The sequence below is a fragment of the Motacilla alba genome, chromosome 8, assembly GCF_015832195.1.
Source record: "Motacilla alba alba isolate MOTALB_02 chromosome 8, Motacilla_alba_V1.0_pri, whole genome shotgun sequence".
NCBI lineage: Eukaryota > Metazoa > Chordata > Aves > Passeriformes > Motacillidae > Motacilla > Motacilla alba.
In genome coordinates, this window is record NC_052023.1 from 23,302,658 (window position 1) to 23,324,409 (window position 21,752).

The 21,752-nt window shown below is 44.4% G+C and overlaps 2 protein-coding genes and 1 long non-coding RNA gene across 15 annotated transcripts in view; 2 read left to right on the forward strand and 1 right to left on the reverse strand.

Moving 5' to 3' along the window:
• RC3H1 (ring finger and CCCH-type domains 1) overlaps nucleotides 1-5,028 on the forward strand; it is a 57,261-nt gene extending 52,233 nt beyond the window's left edge. For 5 of the 13 annotated variants that reach the window (XM_038143992.1, XM_038143997.1, XM_038143996.1 and 2 more), the window contains exons 18-20: nucleotides 1,390-1,560; nucleotides 2,147-2,262; nucleotides 3,251-5,028. In XM_038143992.1, the coding sequence (XP_037999920.1) occupies nucleotides 1,390-1,560; nucleotides 2,147-2,262; nucleotides 3,251-3,404 (441 nt within the window). In that variant the 3' untranslated portion in view covers nucleotides 3,405-5,028. The remainder of the gene's footprint in view (nucleotides 1-1,389; nucleotides 1,561-2,146; nucleotides 2,263-3,250) is intronic. The other 8 variants (XM_038143995.1, XM_038143998.1, XM_038143999.1 and 5 more) reach the window with 5 other exon arrangements.
• Nucleotides 4,345-11,880, reverse strand: LOC119703745. Its single transcript, XR_005257750.1, has 2 exons — nucleotides 9,191-11,880; nucleotides 4,345-9,150 (listed from the first exon to the last, which is right to left on the reverse strand). It is a non-coding gene; the product is annotated as an uncharacterized LOC119703745 (long non-coding RNA).
• A 3,082-nt stretch (nucleotides 11,881-14,962) lies between these two features.
• SERPINC1 (serpin family C member 1) lies at nucleotides 14,963-21,466 on the forward strand. The gene is made up of 7 exons (XM_038144233.1): nucleotides 14,963-15,071; nucleotides 17,233-17,611; nucleotides 19,215-19,430; nucleotides 19,736-19,873; nucleotides 19,961-20,354; nucleotides 20,700-20,764; nucleotides 20,974-21,466. The coding sequence occupies exons 1-7, from the start codon at nucleotides 14,980-14,982 to the stop codon at nucleotides 21,145-21,147; spliced, it is 1,458 nt and encodes a 485-aa protein (XP_038000161.1). The 5' UTR covers nucleotides 14,963-14,979; the 3' UTR covers nucleotides 21,148-21,466.
• The last annotated feature ends 286 nt before the right edge of the window (nucleotides 21,467-21,752 follow it).

Below are 21,752 nucleotides of genomic sequence, written 5' to 3' on the forward strand. Positions count from 1 at the left end.
TGAGTGTGTGTTTGTAAAAGAATTAATGAGCTGAAATATTTTGATTTTGTGAGACAGGAGTAATGTCAAGCCATAATGAATGGTTTCAGAAAGTCTTAGTTACTTTTTTCCTCTTAGGAAAAATCAGTAAATATTTACCAGAAAACTGTTCTAGGCACCTCAGCAACTATTTGTGTTAACATTTTCCCAGAAGAAATTGCTGTAAGTAGTGGATAGCAACTTCTGCTGAAGCTATGGTTAGTTAAGAATACGTTACAGAGGAGGGTTATTGCAGATTAGTTTAAGAGCTCACAATTCACAGCAGTAGGTGCAGTAATATGCATTTGTTAGTTACTTGAAACATAGCTTGTGTTCTTGTGCTCTTGTTTGGGAATGAGAGGAGAAAATGTTTTCGATCTTGCATGTCTGCATTTGCCATAATACAAGAGTACTGGAAAGTTGCAAAACCTGTAAGTTGCCTTCTCCCACTCATCGTTGTTGTGATTGTGTGTTAAATCCTGCAGAGTTGAATATTGGGCCTTGATTTTGGCATAATATGAATTTTGCAGAATCAGTTATTTTGATTAAGAACAGCTTTCAGTTTATCTCTTATGTTTAAAGCTGCGTGTCAGTATTGGAAATCAAGGAGCCTTCACTGGTTTGCCTATTACAAGGTTGCAGCAATCAATTCAGCCAGAGCGTGAAGAACTAGATCATTTTGCTTTTGCATTGTATGAGCATTTCTTCTCAAAGACCAGCCAAATGCTGAGTTGTGTGGAATAGAAGATGTTGTATTTAAATGCAGAGCCCACACTTGCAGAACTGATTCACAAGTGTTAGCAGATTTTTAGGATGGCTGACATGGCTACTGCTTTTATTAACTTGTAACTTGTGAATGACCATAGTCACTTGCCCCTTTCTGTTCCTGTGTTTCCTAATGTGGGTCAATAGAGACCTACATATTGACAGCTACATCTCTCAAGATGATGCAATAATAATTCTGGCTCTGCTGTAGAATTAGATAAATTCTACTGCTGTAAATAAAGCAGCAAACTTGCTTATCTGCAGTTCTCTTTTGTTGAACATAGAGCTCAGAAGAGAGTAATGTTTTTGTTCATGGGCTTAGTCGTAGTTTTGAGAAGGGAGTGACACATGAAGAAAACACACGCAAATTTATGACAGCAAGAGGTATTTAACACTGCTTGTTTAAAAATTAAAATACTTGTCCGTGTCTACAGAAACGTGTTGAAACTTGGATTGGAAGTGATTTCAATTGGGACATTGTGAAGTGTGGTGAGAGGCAGCCTTGGTTTTGTAAACGAGCAATACTCTGGAATTATGGCCTTAGAGCTTTCTGTGCTTGGTGTGTTGTGTGCTCAGTTGTGTATGTGCTTGGCTTTATGCATCTAGGCTGTTAGTAACAGGCTGCTGTTGCAGAGAGAGGCGACTACCCTGGCAGGCCAACCACAGCCCCCACCCCCACCTCCCAAGTGGCCTGGGATGATCTCAAGTGAACAGCTGAGCTTGGAGCTACACCAGGTGGAAAGGGAAATTGGGAAGAGAACCCGTGAGCTGAGCATGGTGAGTGCTGGGGGGCTGGGAGGCAGAGAGATGCAGTGAAGAGCCATGTAGCTGGCTGCAGCCCCTTCACCCTGGCACAGGGGCTCCCTACTGGAGGCCCACAGATGGAGTCAGCCATCTTCCTCTTCACCTCTATTCTTCAAAACCTCCTGAGGAGTTTCTCGAGTCTTCTTCATGAAGAAGTTTAATGTAGCCTCTTTAAATGTTGTTAATTTGTCACCATTTGAAATAAGCATGGTGTTGACTTTGATGGAAACCAAATTGTCTCCAAGGTCACTGTGCCATGAGCTCTATGAACTGCTTTAACATAGGAAACATTGTCTGCAGGTACAGGCTAGTGTTCAGAAGTCCATGTGCTGTTAGTCTGTGGCCTTTGCTTGTTGTTACAAGGATCATCCCTTCCTTTTGGGAAATACTGTGTCTGGAGAGGATGAGCACATCTAAAAGTCTGTTTTTGTCTCATGGCTTTTGCCGGTTAAACTGTGTGACTGCAATTTACAGGCCTTCTTCATCGTCCCCAAGGAATGATATCTCCAGTTCTTTCAACACACTCTTAAAGAATTTTTCATCTGTCCTTTCTTTAAAGGAGAGCCAGTCTTCACTGGATATGAAAAACAAGCTGGGCACCACTAAACAGACAGAAAATGGACAATTAGAACCACAAAACAAGGTTCCAGCTGAGGACCTTACACTGACATTCAGGTAACACAGGCCTTCAACCTCTCTTTGTGTAACAGGAGACTGACTTCTTCAGGGCCACTCTCCTGTTGAATAAATACCCTTGCCTCACATCAGCTGTGATGAGGAAGCGCCTATCAGGCAAAGAGGCTAAAAATCAAGTTTTTATAGTGCAGGTATGAGTTAAGGACCTCTCTAGCTGTGGAGTAGGTGAGTGGAGTAAGACTATATAAATTAATGCAACAGAAGATTTGCAGAGAGGAATCCATCTGGTCAGTATTGGATGATTAGTAGAGAGAAGCAGGAGTTTCACAGCCACCACAGAAGTAATCCTTATCTGCTGTTTTGGTTTCAAATAAAAGAAATGTCCCAAATGTGAAAGGTATTCCATCCTGCTAAGGTTTGTCACGTGAACTTTGTCTAGGAAGGCACAGACTTTGAAACTAAGTTCACTTTCAGCTGTCAGTAGTGGACTTTTATCTGTGTAGATGCTGGATTGATTTCAGTTCACATTTAATAGACAGTTGGAATAAGATGTTGTTTGGGAATGCTGGAAGTCTCTACAGCAAGTATTTTCAAACAGCCACAAGCACCTATGTGTATTCAGGCCAGCACTGAACAGAGAAGCTTGCATGCTTACATAACTGCATGTGAGCCATTTGGAATATTAATATTTATTCAGAATGAGCATTTTCTGAATAAATACACTATTGCTGATGAAGTCTGTGCCTTCTTTTTATGACTAGTTCTGGAGTTTTGTCCTGCACCATCAGATTGACACCTCTAGAGCAGGAACTAATTTTTCCATATGGTGCTGTGAAAGTAATGAAATCAAGACAACTGTTTATATTTTTTAAATTTGGGGGGCGGGGGGAGGAAGACAAATTATTATTAGGTAAGTTAAATATTGTAGAATGTGTACACTGATGTCCTCTTACTTAAAAATAAAGGAAAAAATCTCAGTAATTGCTTCTTTTCACCCACTTCCCCTTTCTCTTCAATTTCCCTTCAGCAGTGATGTTCCAAATGGATCAGCTTTGACCCAAGAGAACATTGGCCTCCTGTCAAACAACATGGCATCTCTCAGCCTGTCAGAGGACCCCGAGGGAGGAGGAGATGGCCATGACTCCCAGCGAGGGGGAGTGACACCCACATCTGCTCCATGAAGCGAGGCCAGCACACCCTGGGGTTCCTTCTGCTGGGGTGTCGGCAGTTTCCATCTTGTGTTTTTTTCCAGGGATGATTGGATAAACCCAGGAGCAGCAGTAGTAGCAGAGCAGCAGATCCAGAGGCAATGTGCACAAACACAACTACTAGAAACAAATCCTGCACATAGTTCACGTTAACGCATTTTTTAATTAAAAAAATGAAAATTAGCAGTATCTGCAAGCAATTCAAATTAAATTTGTTTTTGTTCTGTGAATGAACTTTATTTTAATAACTTTGGACGCCTTGAATCCCAGGGCTTAAAAAAAAAAGATATTATATATATATACTCTGTTTGATTAATTGTATGATCTTAATGAAGTAGGTTTTCTTTTATTTTGGTATTATTACATACCCAGTGCATAATTCCTTATTTACCTTATGACAACAATTTGACCACTTCCTTGTATGGTTTAAGGGTAAACAAGGAATGAGGGTTGGAGAGTAGCTGTGAATTGCAGTGTCAAAAGATGTGCAGCAAACTTCATCTTAAAACAGTTCCTCCCATTGTGGCCAGGAACTGAACCTGAGCTTCTTGCTTAAATTGCTGAATTTAAACTACAAATGACAGAGTCTTTGCAAAGGTGTGGTCCTTTTTAAAGGCTGGCGTTATTTAAGGTCTGTGTATGTTAGAATCTGACACCTGAGTATCAACCTGCAGTTTGTCAGGGCTGCAGTGAATCCACCCTGGATTCTTGTTTCATGGGGGAAAAATTGCACCAAAGGAACCACTGAAGGTGCAGCACAGATCTTGCCAGAAGTATCGAGAAGCAAATTTTGCCTGATAGATCTAATACTTCTCCAAGTAGATGCTTTGTGGGCATAAGCCAGAGAAGCTGTAAGTGTCTTTTGATTATTTTTTTTAGAATAAAATTTTGTTCTTGCTGCACATTTTTTTACTTTTTTGGCATATGCTGAGGTAAGATCCTGGATATGAAGACCTCTTGAGAGTGATTTTTCAAGTGCTGCTCCCTCTCTACCTTCTTGGCCTGTGTCCTCATTTTTTCTTCCTGGGTTAGACTACTAAGTGGGAAAGCACTGGTTATGTAATAAATTACTGCATTGCTTTGGTTGGGTAAAGCAAGAGTTAATAAATTTTCTTGGGTTTTAGTTTTTTTTTTCCTTAACCTTAACTCCTGCTGAGGTTATAGCAACCTTGGGCTAAGCTTTGCATTCATCATACTGTTAAATAAAACAACAGGGGGGTGGGAGGGGATACAGTCTCACTATTGCCTACCAGTAGGAGAGTCCAAACAGAAGACTCTTTTGAGTAGCAATTATTTAATTTGCCCAGTCAAGGCACCGCGTTTATATACTATTTCACATTGAATTTGATTATGCCCTACAGACCTGGCTGGTCAAGGATTTGATACACATATTGGCTTGGGATTCGAGCTTTCTTTTTTATTTAAATAAAAATTTATATATAAATATATATATATACATATATACATAGTTATATCTGTATATATATTGGGTATGTTTTAAGAATTTTTTCGCATGAGCGCAGCTGTTGTGATCAAATGTCTGGGAGGTAGAAGCACTGAATGAAAATAAAAGCATTTTTTAGCACACCCCCCCACACTTTCCATGTGTCTTAACACGGGTTTATTTCACTCTTAGTTGAACTTTGGCCTCTTAATTGCCTGGAGTAGTTTGAAGCTTGCTTTTTTCTAATGCTTGTTTTAACTTTTGGCAAAGAATCAACTTTGCACTGAAACAGCTTCATCTCCCCTTGCCCCTATCCATCTGTATCTCCTACTTGAAGCCAAGCATTCCAGCCACTCCCCTTGGAGCTGAGCAGAGCTGGGGTGATGCAGCTGGGAGCCCATCAGGTCTGTTCCTCCCTTCTCAGCTCTGGGCATGAGCAGGATGAAGGTCTTTTCCTGGCTGCCTGCTTCCAAGTCACCTGACATAGGGCCTGGGCCCTCTCATCCTTCAGTGCAGAGCACCACCCTCAGGTCATCCTTTCCCTTAATTTTAATTAGTTTGCTAATTAAAATTAGTTTAGCTCCTTCCTGCTGTGTCTTTATTATCACAGGGAGCTCATCTTAGTCAAGATAATTAGTGCAATATTCTAATCTAGGAGGACAAGCCCAGAATGTGCCTTTTTTGACTGTAGTAATTGTGGATGTAAAATTAATTTTCCAAGATGGTTATGATAGGTTGGACACTACAGGTTCATTTGTAATACTAGGAAGAAAATCTAGAGGGCCAAAAACCTCTTTACCTTTTATTTCCTAGTTCCCTCACCAGGTTAGGGATTATTCTATTCTACACATTTTCTCCTGGAATTCTTCAGTAAGCACTATTTAGATTGCTGGCCTACATATGACAAATGCTTCCAAAATCTGTGGATTAGAAGGGGGACCTTACTGGGTTTTTTTTCTCCTTCATCCAGCTCTCTGTGCTGTACTTTGTGCATAGTGTCCTTGTTGTGATCAATGTGTCCAGGTGAATGCCCTGTTTGCCCAAAATTATAGTTAGGCTTGTTAAATAGTTTACTTAGTATCTACTAACAGTATTGATTTTCAACTTTGTTTCATCCTCTCTTCCTCTTACCCTTTCTCTGCTTTTTTTGCAGAACTTTAGTTGATTAAACAAATAAAACACCAAAATGCAGTGCATACTCTTAACTTTTTTTTCTGGAAACTGCACCTAAAATGTTCCGGTTTTGTGGAAGAACTGGGAGACCCTGGGGGACAGCTAGCTCTGTATGTAGTGGCAGCATTGATGTTTACAGCTAACAAGCATGAAAATGTCTGGAGTGACTCTGTGTCGTGCTACACTCACTCCTGTAGCCCATCATTGTCCCAGTTGTACAGGAATTCTGGCCACCTAGTGAAATTGGTCTTGGCTACCAAGTGGTTTAGTTCCTTCTGTTGGGCAAGAAGAAGCAGTATTACCATGGTGTCAGGGCACTGCTGCATCCTTTGGTAGGTAGGTTAAATTTTCTGCTGCACCAGACAACTCTTAATATTTGAGTTTCAGCCAGATGGACAGCATGGACAAACCTTCAAAATAGGAAGCTTCAAGTGGTAGGTTAAGCTTCAGTGTGTCAGTGATTCAGTCAGTATATAGATGATGTCTGTTTATTCTGTGGTGTTATTTCCCTCCTTCTGTCAACATCTCATCTGTCTGTCCTGTGACCTAGTTCTTTTTTCTTAATAGGAGAAGTTTAAACTTTTTCTTCTGCCCTTCTTGCATGCTGTCCTATTTCAGAGTAGGACTTTTTTTCTGTAAATCAGAGCACCTTTCAAGCTAGCAGCACTTTTATCCCTGTTCTTCTCAAGTTCTTCTCTCTGTAGTCTTTTCTGAGCTGTCTCCCCCCTTTTTGTGTCTTTTTCTCCTGTGGCTTGCCCATCCACCCTCCCTGATTGTGTAACAGTGACAGCTTGCTGCCTCAAAACAGAGCATTCAAATGAATTCGCTTAGCCAATAACTTCTGTGAAGTTGCCTTTTCTAATGGTGTTATTACTCAGTGATGCACAAATGTGATATTGCCCCTACTGGTAGGCAAACAGGGGATCTGTATAAACATGGTAAACTGCTGTTTTTTGTTAAAGGAGAGCCAAAGACTTGTGCTTTACACTTTTTTTTCCCCCTGGTGTAGCCATTTTGATTGTCAGACATTTGTGTGGGGTATTGTGAGTTGACTGTATTATCCTAATAACAATTTCCAGAAGTTAATGATTGTCAAGCCTTGCCCATGCATTGAACTGTGGAAAATCATTCCATTTAGTCATACAATTTGCAATGTACTGAGATGTATCTGAGGTGTTGTGATGTGTTTTCAGTCTCTCATGCACTCTCTCAGCTGACTGAATGGCTCATTTAGAGAGGGAGAAGGAACGTAGAAATGTTATAATCCAAGAAGCCTTGTTTTTAAGTGTTTCTAAATTGAATACTGATTGAAAATTTCTTCAGTTACAGTAAAAGATAAATCTGTGTTACAAATGTGACTGACTTTTAAGTCCACTGGGACCGAAAAAATTTGTGAAACACTAGCATTGCATTAAATTAGATGTGGAAGAACCAAACTTGTGATGATATTGTCTCTTGACAGCATGGACTGAGTAAGGTGGGGCAAATTTTGTACTAGAAAGGGCCAGGAGTGACACTTTTATTGGTAATACAAGAAAGCTGCTGGCATTTCCCTTCCTCGAGCTACTAAAACTCTCCCGGACTTCTTAGTAAAGTTTTTAGGTTCAAAGAGAAATCTCTTAAAGTCCCAGTAGCATAAACCCTCATTTCCACTGCTATTTTTAATTTTGGACTATAACAAAGCAGACTTACAGGATAGTTATCTGAAAGACCCCCAGTATAAAGTTTCTTTCTTGGACTGGCTCCTTCAAACCTCCTTTTATGGTCCAAGAAATGCCATGCCAGTGTTCAGGAGGCTCAACAGTGGGCATGCCAGCCACTTTCTCTGCTCAAAAATGGGAGAAAAGACCAAACATATGCAGTGTGCAAGTTTTTTGCTAGTCTGTGTGTGTATGGAGAGGTGGTTTTGGTCCTAGGATAGATAAAAGGAGCACTGAGCAATGCTGCTGGGTCATGATGTTACCTTCATATTCAAATTTTGTCATCATTCACTTTCCAAAACACAGTCTTCCATTCCTGCCTCCTGATGTTGCTGATTTAAAAACAACGCAAAAAAAAGCTAGTGTGTCAGCAACTTAATTTCTTGTATCACAACAAATCAATTTCCCTGGGGGGAAAAGCGAGCAAGAGTTTTTGAGTTGCATGCATGGTGATGGAGTTATGAACAGGAAAAACATGCACCTTGCTTGAGTAAGTGTAAACTGAATTTCTGGGGAAAATGAAGCAGCTCTTCTACGCCACCTTTTGTGTACAGCTGTGGTGCCAAGAGATGAGCGGGTTATATTGTTATACAAATTATTATGTAGCACAAATTGATTTGCTCTCCATTCAGATAGACTCTTAAAATGTCAAAAACTTTATTGGGAATTTTCATTTCCATAGTGAACTGTTACCAGCTGCATTATTTTCTGTTGGAATGTCAGGGGATGACAGAGACTAAAGTTAATCCTAGTTATACAACATAAGAAAGGGATTTGGGGAAATGTTATCCCAGCAGTGTCCTTCTGCAGTTAACATGTGGCCTTTATCCTTCTGTAGGAAGAAGAATGTAACTGCTTAGTGTTGTCACAGTCTTCAGAGCACTTCTTGTGATGCAGGTAGAGCCTTGGTTAGCAGAGAAAGGAGAACAAATTTAACGTTTTCTTTTTATAATTTTATTTCCTATTGGCAAGTGTAATATTGTTCCATGGGAAGTGTGGCAAGCAAAGAGGCTGCAGCTTATTCTGAAATTTCCCACTATAAAGAGCACATGACAATGTGTATTTGTCTGCATCAGGAACATCACGGTCATTTGATGCTTAAAATATGTGGCCATAATAATCAAAATTGGATTCCTGTAGCTGAATAATTCACTGATCTTTCCCAGGCAATCTTTGCAATTCCGGGGAGTTTGTGTATGATTTTTAGTGCTAATTGCAAGGTGTTCAGCAGTTGGGAGGGTTTAGGTGCCTAACTTCATCCAGCAAGGCAGCTTTCATTAGGTATACTGGTTGGATGTTTTCATATGCCAGGAAACTACTGTTTTGAAGATCTGCAAGTTTTAGGAAAACACAATTGTCCAATTTGAAAAATACAGTATTGGGAGAGACAGAATCAACAGGTCTGTCAGAATCAACAGACAGAATCAACAGACAGAATCAACATTACCAGTCTCTGGTAATAAAAAGCATTAGACATGATGGAATTACATGTGAAATGTATATGGGGTAAATGTATCTGTAAGAGGAAAAAAAATACTGTGGAGTATTTGATGCTCGAGAAATTATTTGCTTCTTCATAATGTTAAAAAGATTTCATTATTAGTTCTGTGGCAGACAGTACTCACAAGTCTTTGGCATCCAAACCAGATTGTATATCGGATGGATCCCACAACTGGATGTGTGCACTGAGCTCTTTATTTGTAGCTTTTTAAAAAGAAATTTGGCAGCAGCCTTTAATAAATGCACGAAGCAACCTGAGAGGAAGCAGCAATCCCGTTCACATCACAGCTGCTGCACAGCTCACAATTGGTACTGTTCATCTGCAGCCTCTCCTCAGTGAAGCTGATCAACATGGGCAAAACAAATCACTTTTAGGGTTTCCCCTAATTTTAAGGAGTTCCCATTCCCCCTTCAACCTCTGCTTGCTGTGTAAGCAGCTTCCATGCTAAAAGGATCTTTCCTTCAAGTCAGCTTAGCAGCTGCTCTGTAGCTTGGCTATTGTTCCATATTTTCTCTAACTGGTAGTGTCATGTTAAGCTCTTCCCCTCCTTGTATTTGTTGCTATGGGGAGGAAGAGGTGAAGCAAGACATGTGTGAGAGGAGGGAGGAAGAATTGTGGGATCTGTATGACAGTTCCCACTTCTTTGAAATCATCTACTTCCAGTTGTGGGATTTCTCGATATATGATTTTTTTTTTGTGGTTTTTGTAAGTCTAATTTTCTTTGATCTTGTTAGTTCCTTACAAGTCTCCCCGAGACATTCTGCAGTCATTATCACCTTTTTGGGTGGAGTTTATTTTAATTTTTTGGGTTGTTTGTTTGGTTTGGTTTTTTAAATAACTTTTTAACATTGGTGCATATATGCTTGGGATAGAGCTCATGTAATTATCCAATCGTATTGATTGTATGTGATTGTGCCCTGCAGAGGTATATTTAACAGAAAATAAAATAAAGGATAGTCTAGGTAATAAAGAAGACCATGAAATTTGTTGAGTCAGGTTATGAACTATTTCTTAAATTTATATAGGATCCTGGTAAAGTGAAATTCCATCTGCTGTTTTCATTGATCAGTGCTATACAAAATGTCATTCATTCTCTCCTTGTGTTTTTCCTTGCTTTTCTTCTTCTGCTGATTTCTTCCTTTCCTATTTCTCTTTCCCATATACAAAAATTCTCAGTCCTTCATGGGAGTGGCTGGCTCTGGGTCGATAATGTGGATATTTATTGTAACTATCAAAACATTCACAATAGGAGTAGAGATGAAGTAGAATGTATGGGAAGAATTCCATAAATTGAATTCTTTCAAGTTCAGAGGAATTATGAAGTTTTGTACATACTGGCCTGGTCATGGGTGAGATGTTCAGAGGTACATGGGGAATTGCTATGTCTTTTCCAGGAGAGGTTAGGTGCTTTGCTACCTCTTGGGAAAACTGAGATAACAAAAGGAGTAGAAGAAAGTTCTCTATATCCAGCTCCCTGTGTCTTTACTCCTACAATGTACTTTTTAGACTTGAAAGAAAAACCTTCTAGGTATTCTGCTGAAGTGGGACAGAATGCATTGAAGGAGGCAAAACGCAAGAGAATCCAGAGATTTGAAAATCAGTGTTGGTCTTTATTTAATTCTCAGACCTACTGAACCAACAGTGTCGCTTTTGTGTGAAAGAACAAGGGAGTGGAGACCTACTGTACATGCATGGCAGTTACATAGAAAAAAAAAAAAGTTGAAATGCTATTTCTTCTTCCCTGTTCATCTTGCTTTTCTCCATCTTTCTCCCTGACTCCACCTTGCTCTCACAGAATGTCTGAGGGTCCTTTGAGCTGCAGATTGAACAAAAAAATAAAAGTGGAAAAGTGATTCACTATGTGGTTTGTAAATAGATGAAATACAAGGTCTTACTTGCTTTGCTGTCAGCATTTATATTAAGTGATAAATTAATGAACACTTTGAAGTATCTCTTGTTTTCTGTCTGGCATGAATGTACATTCTTCTAAATTTTGTGTGAGGTGTAAGACTGTTGGACCATCTGAGTAAGATTTTCACCGGCTCAAGGTGTGTGTGTTCTCTGCCGGGCTGGAGCATAGGAGATGCCAAATAGCAGAGGAGCCACATGTCTCCTGGGTTTGGTCTGCTCTCTTCTGACTTCACCTGTAAACAAAGTGGGCCCTTCACCTGTTCACCAGAGATGAACAAGAAAAGATACTCAAAATAATCTTTTTTTTTTAAATTGCTCAGAGTGTACATATTTTAAAAGCAAACCAGACCCTTCAGAGCAAGGAGTGAGCAGCATTTGTCTAATGTTGAGCCTGGTTTGGAACTTGCCTTAAAAGTGAAAGTAAGTTTTGCTCCAAGGTCTGCTTTGTGGTTTTTAGTCTTCTCCTTTCACACCTTTTTGTGGTCTTTAACGAGTCATTGTCTGTAAATCTGAAACTGGATGAAGCTGCTGCTTCACTGAAAAACTGCTCCTTCTACTCCAGGGCAAGCACAGCCTTCTGCCCCTTGAGTTTGTGCATAATGTTCATTACTGCTCTTTATTATTCTTGAGCCTGGGCACCGTGGGTCAAGGTAAGGTGTGTTTTGCTGGGCTGAAGCCCATCACTGCTCATTCTTAGGCCCCCTCACACTTCCACACTAACTTGCTAGATGACTCAAAGCATTCAGTTCCTATAAAGGAATTGTATTTATTGGGAAATACAGCAGAAAACTAAGTTTCAGTTGGTGATGGTTTCCTTACCCTTTCTCCCACTAGTCTGAGGATTCAGGATCCTCATGTAGTGACTCACCTCAGAAGGAAAAAAAAAAAAAAGCTGAATTCCAACAGGGACTGGCTTTTAAAAGGAAGATCTGAAGCACTGGAGAGTCAGATGCCTCTGGAAGGAAGGGGTGGGTGCTCTTTATCAAGAGAGGTTGGGGGAAACTTGCTGGGTTTCTTTATGTAGAAAAGAGAGGAGACCAGGCTCAAGTGGACGGTACCTGCTGGAACTTTTTTCCCCTTTGCATATGGATAGCAGGATAGAAAGAATCTTGAAAAGGCTGGCTCATGAGATTCCCTGATTCCATCTTGCTCTTTTGAGCGCGAGAGTCATTTTTTCTGTGCATATCCATGAAACTCAACAGTGAACACCCGAAGCACAAAACAAAATTAAGGCAATTTATGTTCCTGCTCACCAATCAGGTATGTTCAAGAGCTGTTTCTGTCCAGCTAGGATGTGTTCAGTTGTTTCTGTAACCTCCTTCCTCCTAACTCTGAACTCCAGCTCCCTGAGGACTAAAAATGTGGGAGAGACTAAAACCAAAGCTTCATCTCTCTTGCCACAGGCTGCCAGGCTTTGGTGCTTGATGATTTTGAGCCTCTGATCTTTGCTTTGAGTCTGGGAGCAGCAGCTTTGGGAGAAAACCAGCCCCTATATCACAGCAAACAAGGCATCTAACAGTTTGGATTAAGACAGTGGCCATCTTGGGGTCTTCCTGGATAGCTCTGCTCAGATGCAAGTGCTGGGTTGATGCTTGGAGCTAAACCAGCCATAAATTACCATTTACATGCTGCATTCAAAATTTAGATTTACTCAGCTACCCTAGAAAAAATGCCTTTGGAGTTCTGTGGGATGTGCATGGTCGTTTGCTTTTGGTTTTGCTGCTTTGAACTACCTCTGAGCACTGGGTAAATGGAAACCTGTGCTTGGATGTCTGCCTGAGTGTGGAGCATCCCTAATCATCTGAAAACCCTGGGGTCTGTGAGCATGTCAGTTACCTCAAAGCATTAAACCAGCGGCCACCTGAAATAACAGGTACAGTGTGTGAGCCCTTCCTTTCTCATGGAGGACATTATTTTTTACATTACCCTTCAGTTTATCTCCACAGTCTCTGTCCCATTTAACTATGTCCCATACTGATGCAGTAAAGTCTTTTACTTAACCCAAACCAGTTGCATTTTCCATTAAGGGGAAATGTTCCCCTCACTGGAGGCTCAGCACCTGCCTGCTGAGCCAGCCTGCTGCTCCTGGGATTTGGAATTCAGAGGGCAATGCTGCAGGATTTGTAGAGCAGCTGCATCCTGGATCAGAAATGGTGTTCAGTCCTGCTCACTACTCTGCCTTGTGAGTCTGGACAGGAGCTGGGGGAGCTGCTGTTCATCCTCAGCTTTCCAGCTGTGCAAGTGAAAGGTCACAGAATCACAGAATATCCTGGACTGGAAGGCACACACCAGGATCACACAGTCCAGCTCCTGGCCCTGCACAGACACTCCAGCAATCCCACCCTGTGCCTGAAAGTGTTGTCCCAATGCTTCTGGGGCTGTGGCAGCCTTGGGGCCGTGCCCGTTCCCTGGGGAGCCTGTTCCAGGTGAGTGTGTTTAAGAAGGGATCTATTTGAAACTGCAGAATGTGAAGTGGGGCAATTTCTCCCGACTTGTGTCTGTTCAGGAAATGGGATACAGGTGACAGGGTATGGGACAGATGGAGGAAACATTTTGCTTAGCTACAAGATCCCAAAATCAGATCTACAAATAGTTTTATATAATTTTTGTGCAAACTCTTGAAGGGTTTGAGGTTCTTCTCATGGGATAAGCAGTTCGTTTTCTGTTGGCAAAAACTGAGGGCATGTGGCACTCGTGTGGGGTAGGTGGTCAAACTCTCCCTTGTCAGATTGAACTTTAAAACCTCTTTCAAACTAAACATTGCCTCTTTTTTTTCCTACTCTTTGCTTAACCTTCGGCAGCTGGTCATCAGCCTTTGGCCTTAGCATCCTACTCCCCTCCCACCATCCCCTGCTGCTGTCTCAGCTCTGTTTGAGCACAGAAATCCAGTGGGGAAACTGCTTTGGGCTCAAGCAAGACTGTTCTCTCAAAATTTTGCATTTACCTCCTAAAAGCAGAAGGCTGGAGGTACAAGGGGCAGGTAAGAAAAACAGACTCCACGCATCTTTCATTGTTATTTAATTTCTTGAAACACTTTCTTTTCCCTAGTAGGAGCCTATGAATCTTAGCTGCTGCCAGAGTGGCTTTCTGCTCTATTAGAGAGAGTCCTCCCACCCTAGGTGTCATGAAGGCTGCTGTTCTAAATTGTCAGGCTTGACTTGCCCCCAGCCTGCAGCAATCATGGTGTGGAGGGCAGTTGATGAAGTCAGGAAGCCCTGAGTAATTGCTGGCTGCAAAAGAGCTCTGCTGTTTTGCTTTGGACTCTGGTTTTATGGTGTGATGCAGTGGGGAAGGTTTCTCAAGAGCCTAAATTAATCTCAAAATGGTTTGAGCTATTTTATCTTAGCTAGGCTGTGTAGCACAGTGCTTGGCTGCTGTGGGACATTCCCACTGCTACCAGTAGCTCCAGTAGGATCAGTAGGGTGGGTGCTGGGGGTCTGTAAGCCCAGTTAATCGTGCTGTCCTGCAGCCATGGCAGAGTGGGATGGAAATGGTGTGTGCTGGTGAGAGCCCAGCCATGTTGCACAGCAGCCAAGGCATCGGGGAGTTTCTCCATGCTTCCCTGGAGCCTTCAGATTTTGAGCTGAATCAGCAACTTGTTTCTTGGCTTTCTGCACTTTTTGTTGCTTCACCCTTGCAAGAACCTTTTCTAATTTCTACATTCCCCCTTGCCAGTAATCCTTTTCAGGCAGTGCTGTTGTGGGAATACTTTTGGCATCCTTCCAGGTTGACACACATGGAGTGCGTGTCAGTGCTGCAGAGGAAAAGGGAACATTGAAGAGCTGTGGGGGGAGGAGGAGCGAGTTTTGGCCAAATGGTATGACAAAGAGCTGGTCTGAGAAACAGCAGGGGCTCTTCCCTGTAAGAGACAAGACTGGATGTGTCAAAGGCTGGGTCAACCTTAATGGATGGTAAAGTAGATTTAAGGCATTAACGTAATGTCCTGTATCTTCCCTGAATTGATGGAGTCAGGGCTTTACTGCAGAGTAAAAACAGGGAGTCTTTCTCTTTTAATGAGGACAGGGTGAGGATGGAGGTGCCCTCCCCACTCTTGTGCTTTCGCCTTTAAGTATGAGATTAGATTAGCAGCAGTTTGTGTGATGGCAAACACCACGAGCTGCTTCTGGCTTGACAGAAGCAGGTGTTGGTCCTTGTCCAGACAGGGATGGGCCATGGCTTTCCCTGGAGGTGAGTGGAGTGACAGGGTAGGGACCATGGTGAGGTTGTCCTGTCCATGGTGGGACTGGCCACAAGTGTGTCAGTGCTGCTGGAGCTGCAGGACCAAGTGTGGGTGAGGGAGGGCTGCTGCAGGCAGTGAAGGGCTCTGCTCCTGGTCCCAGGACTGCAGAACTCTGGACTGTGTCTGGCTTGTTGCTGGCTGACTTTTCCTGTGGGATTGAAAGGTTTGGAGGAACAGCATTTCCTGGAGTATTTTCAATTGTCTTAATATTTTTCCTTTCTCTTGGCCTGAGTGTTGTTTTTTGCTTTTTAATTGGTTAACTTCCCTTCCTTTTTAGTTTTTTCCCCCTTTGTGGTGTTGCATCTGTCCTAAACCTTTCGCAAGATGATCTTCGTGTCGCTACCAGCGAGAGCTGTGGCCGTGGCCTGAGCGAGCCCCTCTTGTTTTGCTGTGCTGTCACACAGCCTTGGGCTCCAGCCAGTCCTCGTGCCAGATGAGGTAGTTTCTGCTTTTGCAGGGGAACTGGAGCACAGATGAAGTCATTGGCCAAAGGCCCGGAGAGGGGGTTGTAGAAGAACCCAGAGGTCTCCTTCATCCCAGATCAGCCTTTGAGCCTGCTCCTCTTGTGCTCCAGCAGGTGCTGGCCCACCAGCACTGGAAGATCACAGACGTGGAGGTCACCAGTGCTAAATGCAGGTGACTTCTAATTTAGTGTCTCAGAAGGCAATGCTTGGTAGCCATGGCAGTGAGTATGTGGAGACAGGCAGAGACTTACCTAACTTAGACACATGTTTGAAAAAGTAGCAAGACAAGACCTGAGCAGGCTGCCAGCCCCTCCCAGGAGTGTTTTCCCAAACTGTTGTGGCTGTGGTTCTTGAGCTTCCTCCAATGGGGTACATACACAAAGCAATCATGCAAAGGGCATCTTAGAACCACAGCGTGCAGGCCCTGGGATGGCTCCTGAGGCCTTGCTGCCAGAGCTGGTGAGTGATGGGATTTAGGAGGAAATCCCATCACTGTGAGGGTATGAGGCCCTGGCCCAGGGTGCCCAGAGAAGCTGTGGCTGCCCCTGGATCCCTGCAAGTGTCTAAGGTCGGACTGGGCTTGGAACAACCTGGTCTAGTGAAGATGTCCCTTCCTCTGGAGGGGGGGGAACCCGATGATATTTAAAGTTCCTTTTAACTGAAACAATTTTGAGGTTCAGTGTGCTTTAGCAAAGGGGAAAATATAAATTATCTCTCTCTTGCTGGAGGATTTTCAGAGAGCTGCTTTTGCTAGAACACAGTAATTCCCATCAGCCTGCACTCTTTAGGTACCAAGGACAACCAGTTTGCATTGAGGTGGTATGAACTTCAGACAGGGATTGGTGTGAGGTACCAGCTACACCATACATGCTTATAAAGTACATTTTTTGGGAATTAGAGATGCTCAGTCCACAGAGGGACCAACTTCCTTGGAGACCTTTTCCTTGTCACCTTTCTTCTCTGCCACAGTGTCTCCTACATCAGTAACTGAAAAGGACTGTAAAGCTGAGGTGAGCCTGGCAAGGTCCTTACGCTGTAGTCACCTCACTGGTAATAGGGAGGACTGAAAAGTTCAAATCACATGTTTTGGTACAAACTTGTCAGGGCTGAGCCTGCTGCTCAAAAAAGAGGGGCCCCAGGTCACTGGTTTCAGTGTATTGCTTCTAAAAGCATTGTGTGCTCACAGGCAAGCCTGTCCTCCTGCTGTCTGTCTGTCCTTGCTCTTCCTGCAGGCCCAGGGCAGAGGGATGAGCTGAGGGGACTGTGGGGCTGCTGTCACCGTGATGCTGGCTGGAAGGGGCCGGGGCCGTGGCAGCAGCTCAGGTTTCACAGCCAGGCCGCGTGTCTAAGCTCTGTCTCTGGTTCCAGGACAATGCAGCTCCTGGTGCTGTGCCTGCTCAGCGTCTGGGGGCTGGCTGCCCCGGAGCAGTACGCCGTGGAAGACATCTGCACCGCCAAGCCCCGCGACATCCCCGTGAACCCCATCTGCATCTATCGCAACCCTGACAAGAAGCCCCAGGAGGGTGAGGGGCAAGAGCCAGCAAAGGACAAGCTCCCCGAGTCCACCAACCCCCGCGTCTGGGAGCTGTCAAAGGCCAACTCTCGGTTCGCTGTCATCTTCTACAAGTACCTGGCTGACTCCAAGGACAGTGGGGAAAATATCTTCCTGTCACCCCTCAGCATTTCCACAGCCTTCGCCATGACCAAGCTCGGAGCCTGCGGCAGCACCCTCCAGCAGCTCATGGAGGTTGGTGGAGATTCCTCAGCCTTTTCCTGTAGCAGGCTGAAAGACAGGAAAGGTGATCATGGCTAATGGCTGCTCTCAGGGTCTCAGGATTTGCCTTGGGGAGGAAATCCCAAGTTGGAAAGACCTTAAAATTCATCTTGTTTCACCCTGTGCCATGGGCAGGGACACTCTCCACTAGACCAAGGTGCTCCAAGCCCTGTCTCTGGATTTTTTTAGACCCCAGCTCTTTCCCCTTACTCCCTATTTGGATCCAGCATTCCTGGCTTTGAGCAGTTAGTTTTTATCTGGAGGAAAGGAAGCCCATTTGGAGGGTGAGGAAAGGGAATGGCAACAGTTTGCTTCTTGCAGACTGAGCTAAGCTTTTCCTTATGTAAAAAGCATGAAAAGCCATGATATCACGTCCCGCTGGCAGAGGAACTTTTTCACATTGCTTCTCTCTTCCTTGGGACAAAAATCAGACACATGGGAGAGCTTGCAGTCCACCTGACTTCCAGGACAGGGGAGCCTGTACACGGGGAGTCTCTCCCTCTACCTGTTGGCCCTGTACTCAGGGGATAGTTCTGATCCCAGACTGAGGTAATTCTGAGTTCTGGCTCTTGCATGCAGTTAATTTAACTCCCTGCCTGTGCTAGCACCCTTCTCAATGTCAGACCCACTCACCTGACAACTCACCCTGCTGTGTGGGGTTTGATGCTGCCCATACCCTTTCTCCAATGGGAGCCCTCAGCCCAGAGGAGCCTTTCTCCCTGCAATGAGGAGGTGTGAATCAAACCCCTCTGCTGTCCTTACAAATCCTGCCACGGGAACAAATAACGGTGGTGGTCTCCTGTCATTATCCACACAGCCTGAGTGGAGCAGCAATAACCACATCTCCAAAATCTTCACTTGTGTGTTCCCCTCTGGGCAGCCCTTCCCACTGGAAGGGAAACCTTCTCCATTGAGCCTCCCACACCTGCAGTCCTAACCCCCCTTTTCCCTATGAAATGGCTGGGAACACCAGGAATGCCTTACAGGAAACAGTGCCAAAGGAGGTTCATAAAGAGCAATGTGCTGTGGGATTTTATGTGCCTTAAAGCCTTGAGGTTGCATAGCAGTAGACAAATCATAATTGTCCTTCCAGCTGGCAGCTGGGAACAGATAAAAAAATTCCCTGTGCTGCAAAAATCTACCCTCAAAATGATTGCTACATATTCCCATTCCCTGTAAAAATAGATAAGATGTACCAGAAGTACTCAACAGGCCATGAGAATTCCTCCTGGGAAAGAGGAGCCTTTAGCATTTTCACAGGAGGGTTTAGCACATGAGAGTCCTCCCATGACCTGATATGACCCAAGAGCTGCTTCTAGGCCCTGTGGGTGCAGTGCTCATCTCTGGGGTGTACTAAGGGGTTATGAACACCGTGTCAATTTTAACAGCACTTGGAGGTCTTGGGCTGTTGATGTGTTGATTTTCCACAGATTTGGGTTCCCATACGTGGAGGGTGAAGCTCTGAGGGCCTGCAGATTTGTTGCTGTTGAGGCAAAAGCTGCACCACCATTTCCTCTGGGGCCCAGGAGCACAAGAGCCTTCTCATGGATGCCTTGTTGCTGTTTTGCTTGTCCAGGTCTTTCGATTTGACACCATCTCAGAGAAGACATCGGATCAGATCCATTTCTTCTTTGCCAAGCTGAACTGCCGCCTTTACAAGAAAGCAAACAAATCCTCAGAGCTGGTATCAGCCAACCGTCTCTTTGGGGAGAAATCTTTGGTCTTCAATGAGACTTACCAGAACATCAGTGAAATCGTTTATGGAGCAAAACTCTGGCCCTTGAACTTCAAAGTGAGTTTGACCTACTCAGGATTTTGCTTTTTTTGTTTGGTTCCACACCCCACCCCCAGTCCATCCCTGTCTTTTGCTCAGAAGAAGTGCTCTGCTCCGGGTGTGTGGGACACCAGTGAAACCAACAGGGAACCTGCAGCTCCTCTTGCTTCAGCTCACCTTAACCACAGCCACGTCCCCACTCGTCATACCTAAGCTTCATTGTCCTCCCCCAGCACGTACCTTTGTGAACCTGTCTCCTGCAGTAGGGGTACAAAGAGGGGTTTAAAACCCTTGGCTTATCCTGTTTTGGTCTCTTCCTTTAGGAGAAGCCAGAACTTTCCAGGCAGATCATTAATGAGTGGGTGGCTAATAAGACAGAGAATCGCATCACAGAAGTGATCCCAGAAAGTGGTATTGATGATCTCACTGTCTTGGTCCTGGTCAACACCATTTACTTTAAGGTAACAAAAGCTAACAGAACTGGGGAGCCGCACCCTTCCTTGGAGGAGATATGGTGCTTATGTTTGTTTTCCCCCTCTCCTTTTTAGGGGCACTGGAAATCGCAGTTCCCAGCTCCAAACACAAAACTGGATATATTTCATAAAGCCAATGGTGAGACCTGCCAAGTCCCAACTATGTACCAGGAGTCCAAATTCCACTATGCATTCATCCCCCAGGACAAAGTCCAGGTGCTGGAGCTGCCTTACAAAGGGGACGATATCACCATGCTGCTGGTCCTGCCCAGTGCTGGGACGCCACTGGAGGAGGTGGAGCGAGACCTGACACTGGAGAAGCTGCAGAGCTGGATAGATTCCATGAAGGAGATGTCTCTCTTCGTCTACCTCCCTCGCTTCCGCGTCGAGGACAGCTTCAGTCTCAAGGAAAAGCTGAGGAAAATGGGGCTGGAAGATCTCTTCAGTCCAGAAAATGCCAGACTCCCCGGTGAGATGTGGAGATAGGGCAGCGTGCAGGGTGGAGGTGAGGGGCGGCCATTCCTCCCTGGGCAGGGCAGTAATGCAGCAGCACAGGGGAACGAGCACATGGAAGCATTTGTATGTTGCTGCAGTCAGTGATGGACTCTCTGGTACAGTCCCACCATGCACAATCAGCCCTGCTCTGCCCTGCAGACACGGCAGTTTAGCAGTCAGTTGCACATGGAGAAGGATGTTTTCGTTTCAGGGCAGCCATGCCTTCTGCCTGATCCCAGGCCATGATGGATGGCAATGTGTTCTTCCTTGAGCTGTCTCTAAACTCACAGTTTGACTTTCGCATGTTTTTGTGTTTCAGGTATCATTGCAGAGGGCCGCACAGACCTGTACGTGTCTGAGGCTTTCCACAAAGCCTTCCTTGAGGTGAGCCTTGTTTTGTGCCAGCACATTTTGCTTTTTAAAAACAAATATTAAAGAGAAGAAAATAGTTCTGAACCTACAGCGTTCAATTCTCAGCAGTCTGGGGCTTTGGAGGGAGGCTGGCCTGCGTTCTGTGGCAGAGGAGGAGGGTGAACCCTCTCCATGCTGCATAATGCCTGTATTTTAATCCCATCTTCTCTCTTGGCTGGCAGGTGAATGAAGAAGGCAGCGAGGCCTCAGCTGCTACAGCTGTCACCATCTCTGGCCGTTCCTTCCCTATGAACAGAAAAATCTTCAATGCCAACAGGCCCTTCCTGCTTTTCATCCGGGAGGCTGCCCTCAACACCATCATCTTCATGGGCAGGATAGCTGATCCTTGCTCCTGAAGGGGCTGGTAGAGCCTCACTTCTCCCTCCTCTCTTCGGGAAAAGGGAGGGGGGGTATTGCCACAAAGTATGGGCTGCTCCTGGGGAGGTTGGTCTTGCTGTTTGGTGCCAGCTGCAGGCAGGGACTGCATCCAGCTGGCTGTCCCTGCTCCTCCCTGCCATGTCAGGTGAGGGAGCTCATAGCTCACCTCACTGTTCTGTCCTTTGTGGCAAGGAAAGCTGAATTTCATCTGGTACCAGTATTTTTGTGGCCTTCCTGTGCCCAATCCTCTGTAACTCTGATCACTTGGTTCATTAAAACCTATAGATCTGTATGTAACAGGCTACTCTCTGAATGCACACTTTACACCGAGCCACTTCCTAGACTTACTGAAATTCTTCTTTTCCAGCAATGGGGCTCCACACTGGAAAGGTGAGAGAACAGCAGCAGCCGTAAGGCCTGTGCTGGCTGGGCTAGGAACACCCTTCTGCAGCTCCATGTGGGTGGAAGAGCTGCCAAAAGCTGTGCCCTGCTTGCCAGCAGCTCTGGTGTGTCCTGTGTGCCCAGGGAGTCACTGGTGCCAGCCTTGCAGAGCCAAGGCTTTGAAACTCTTTTTTAATGCTAA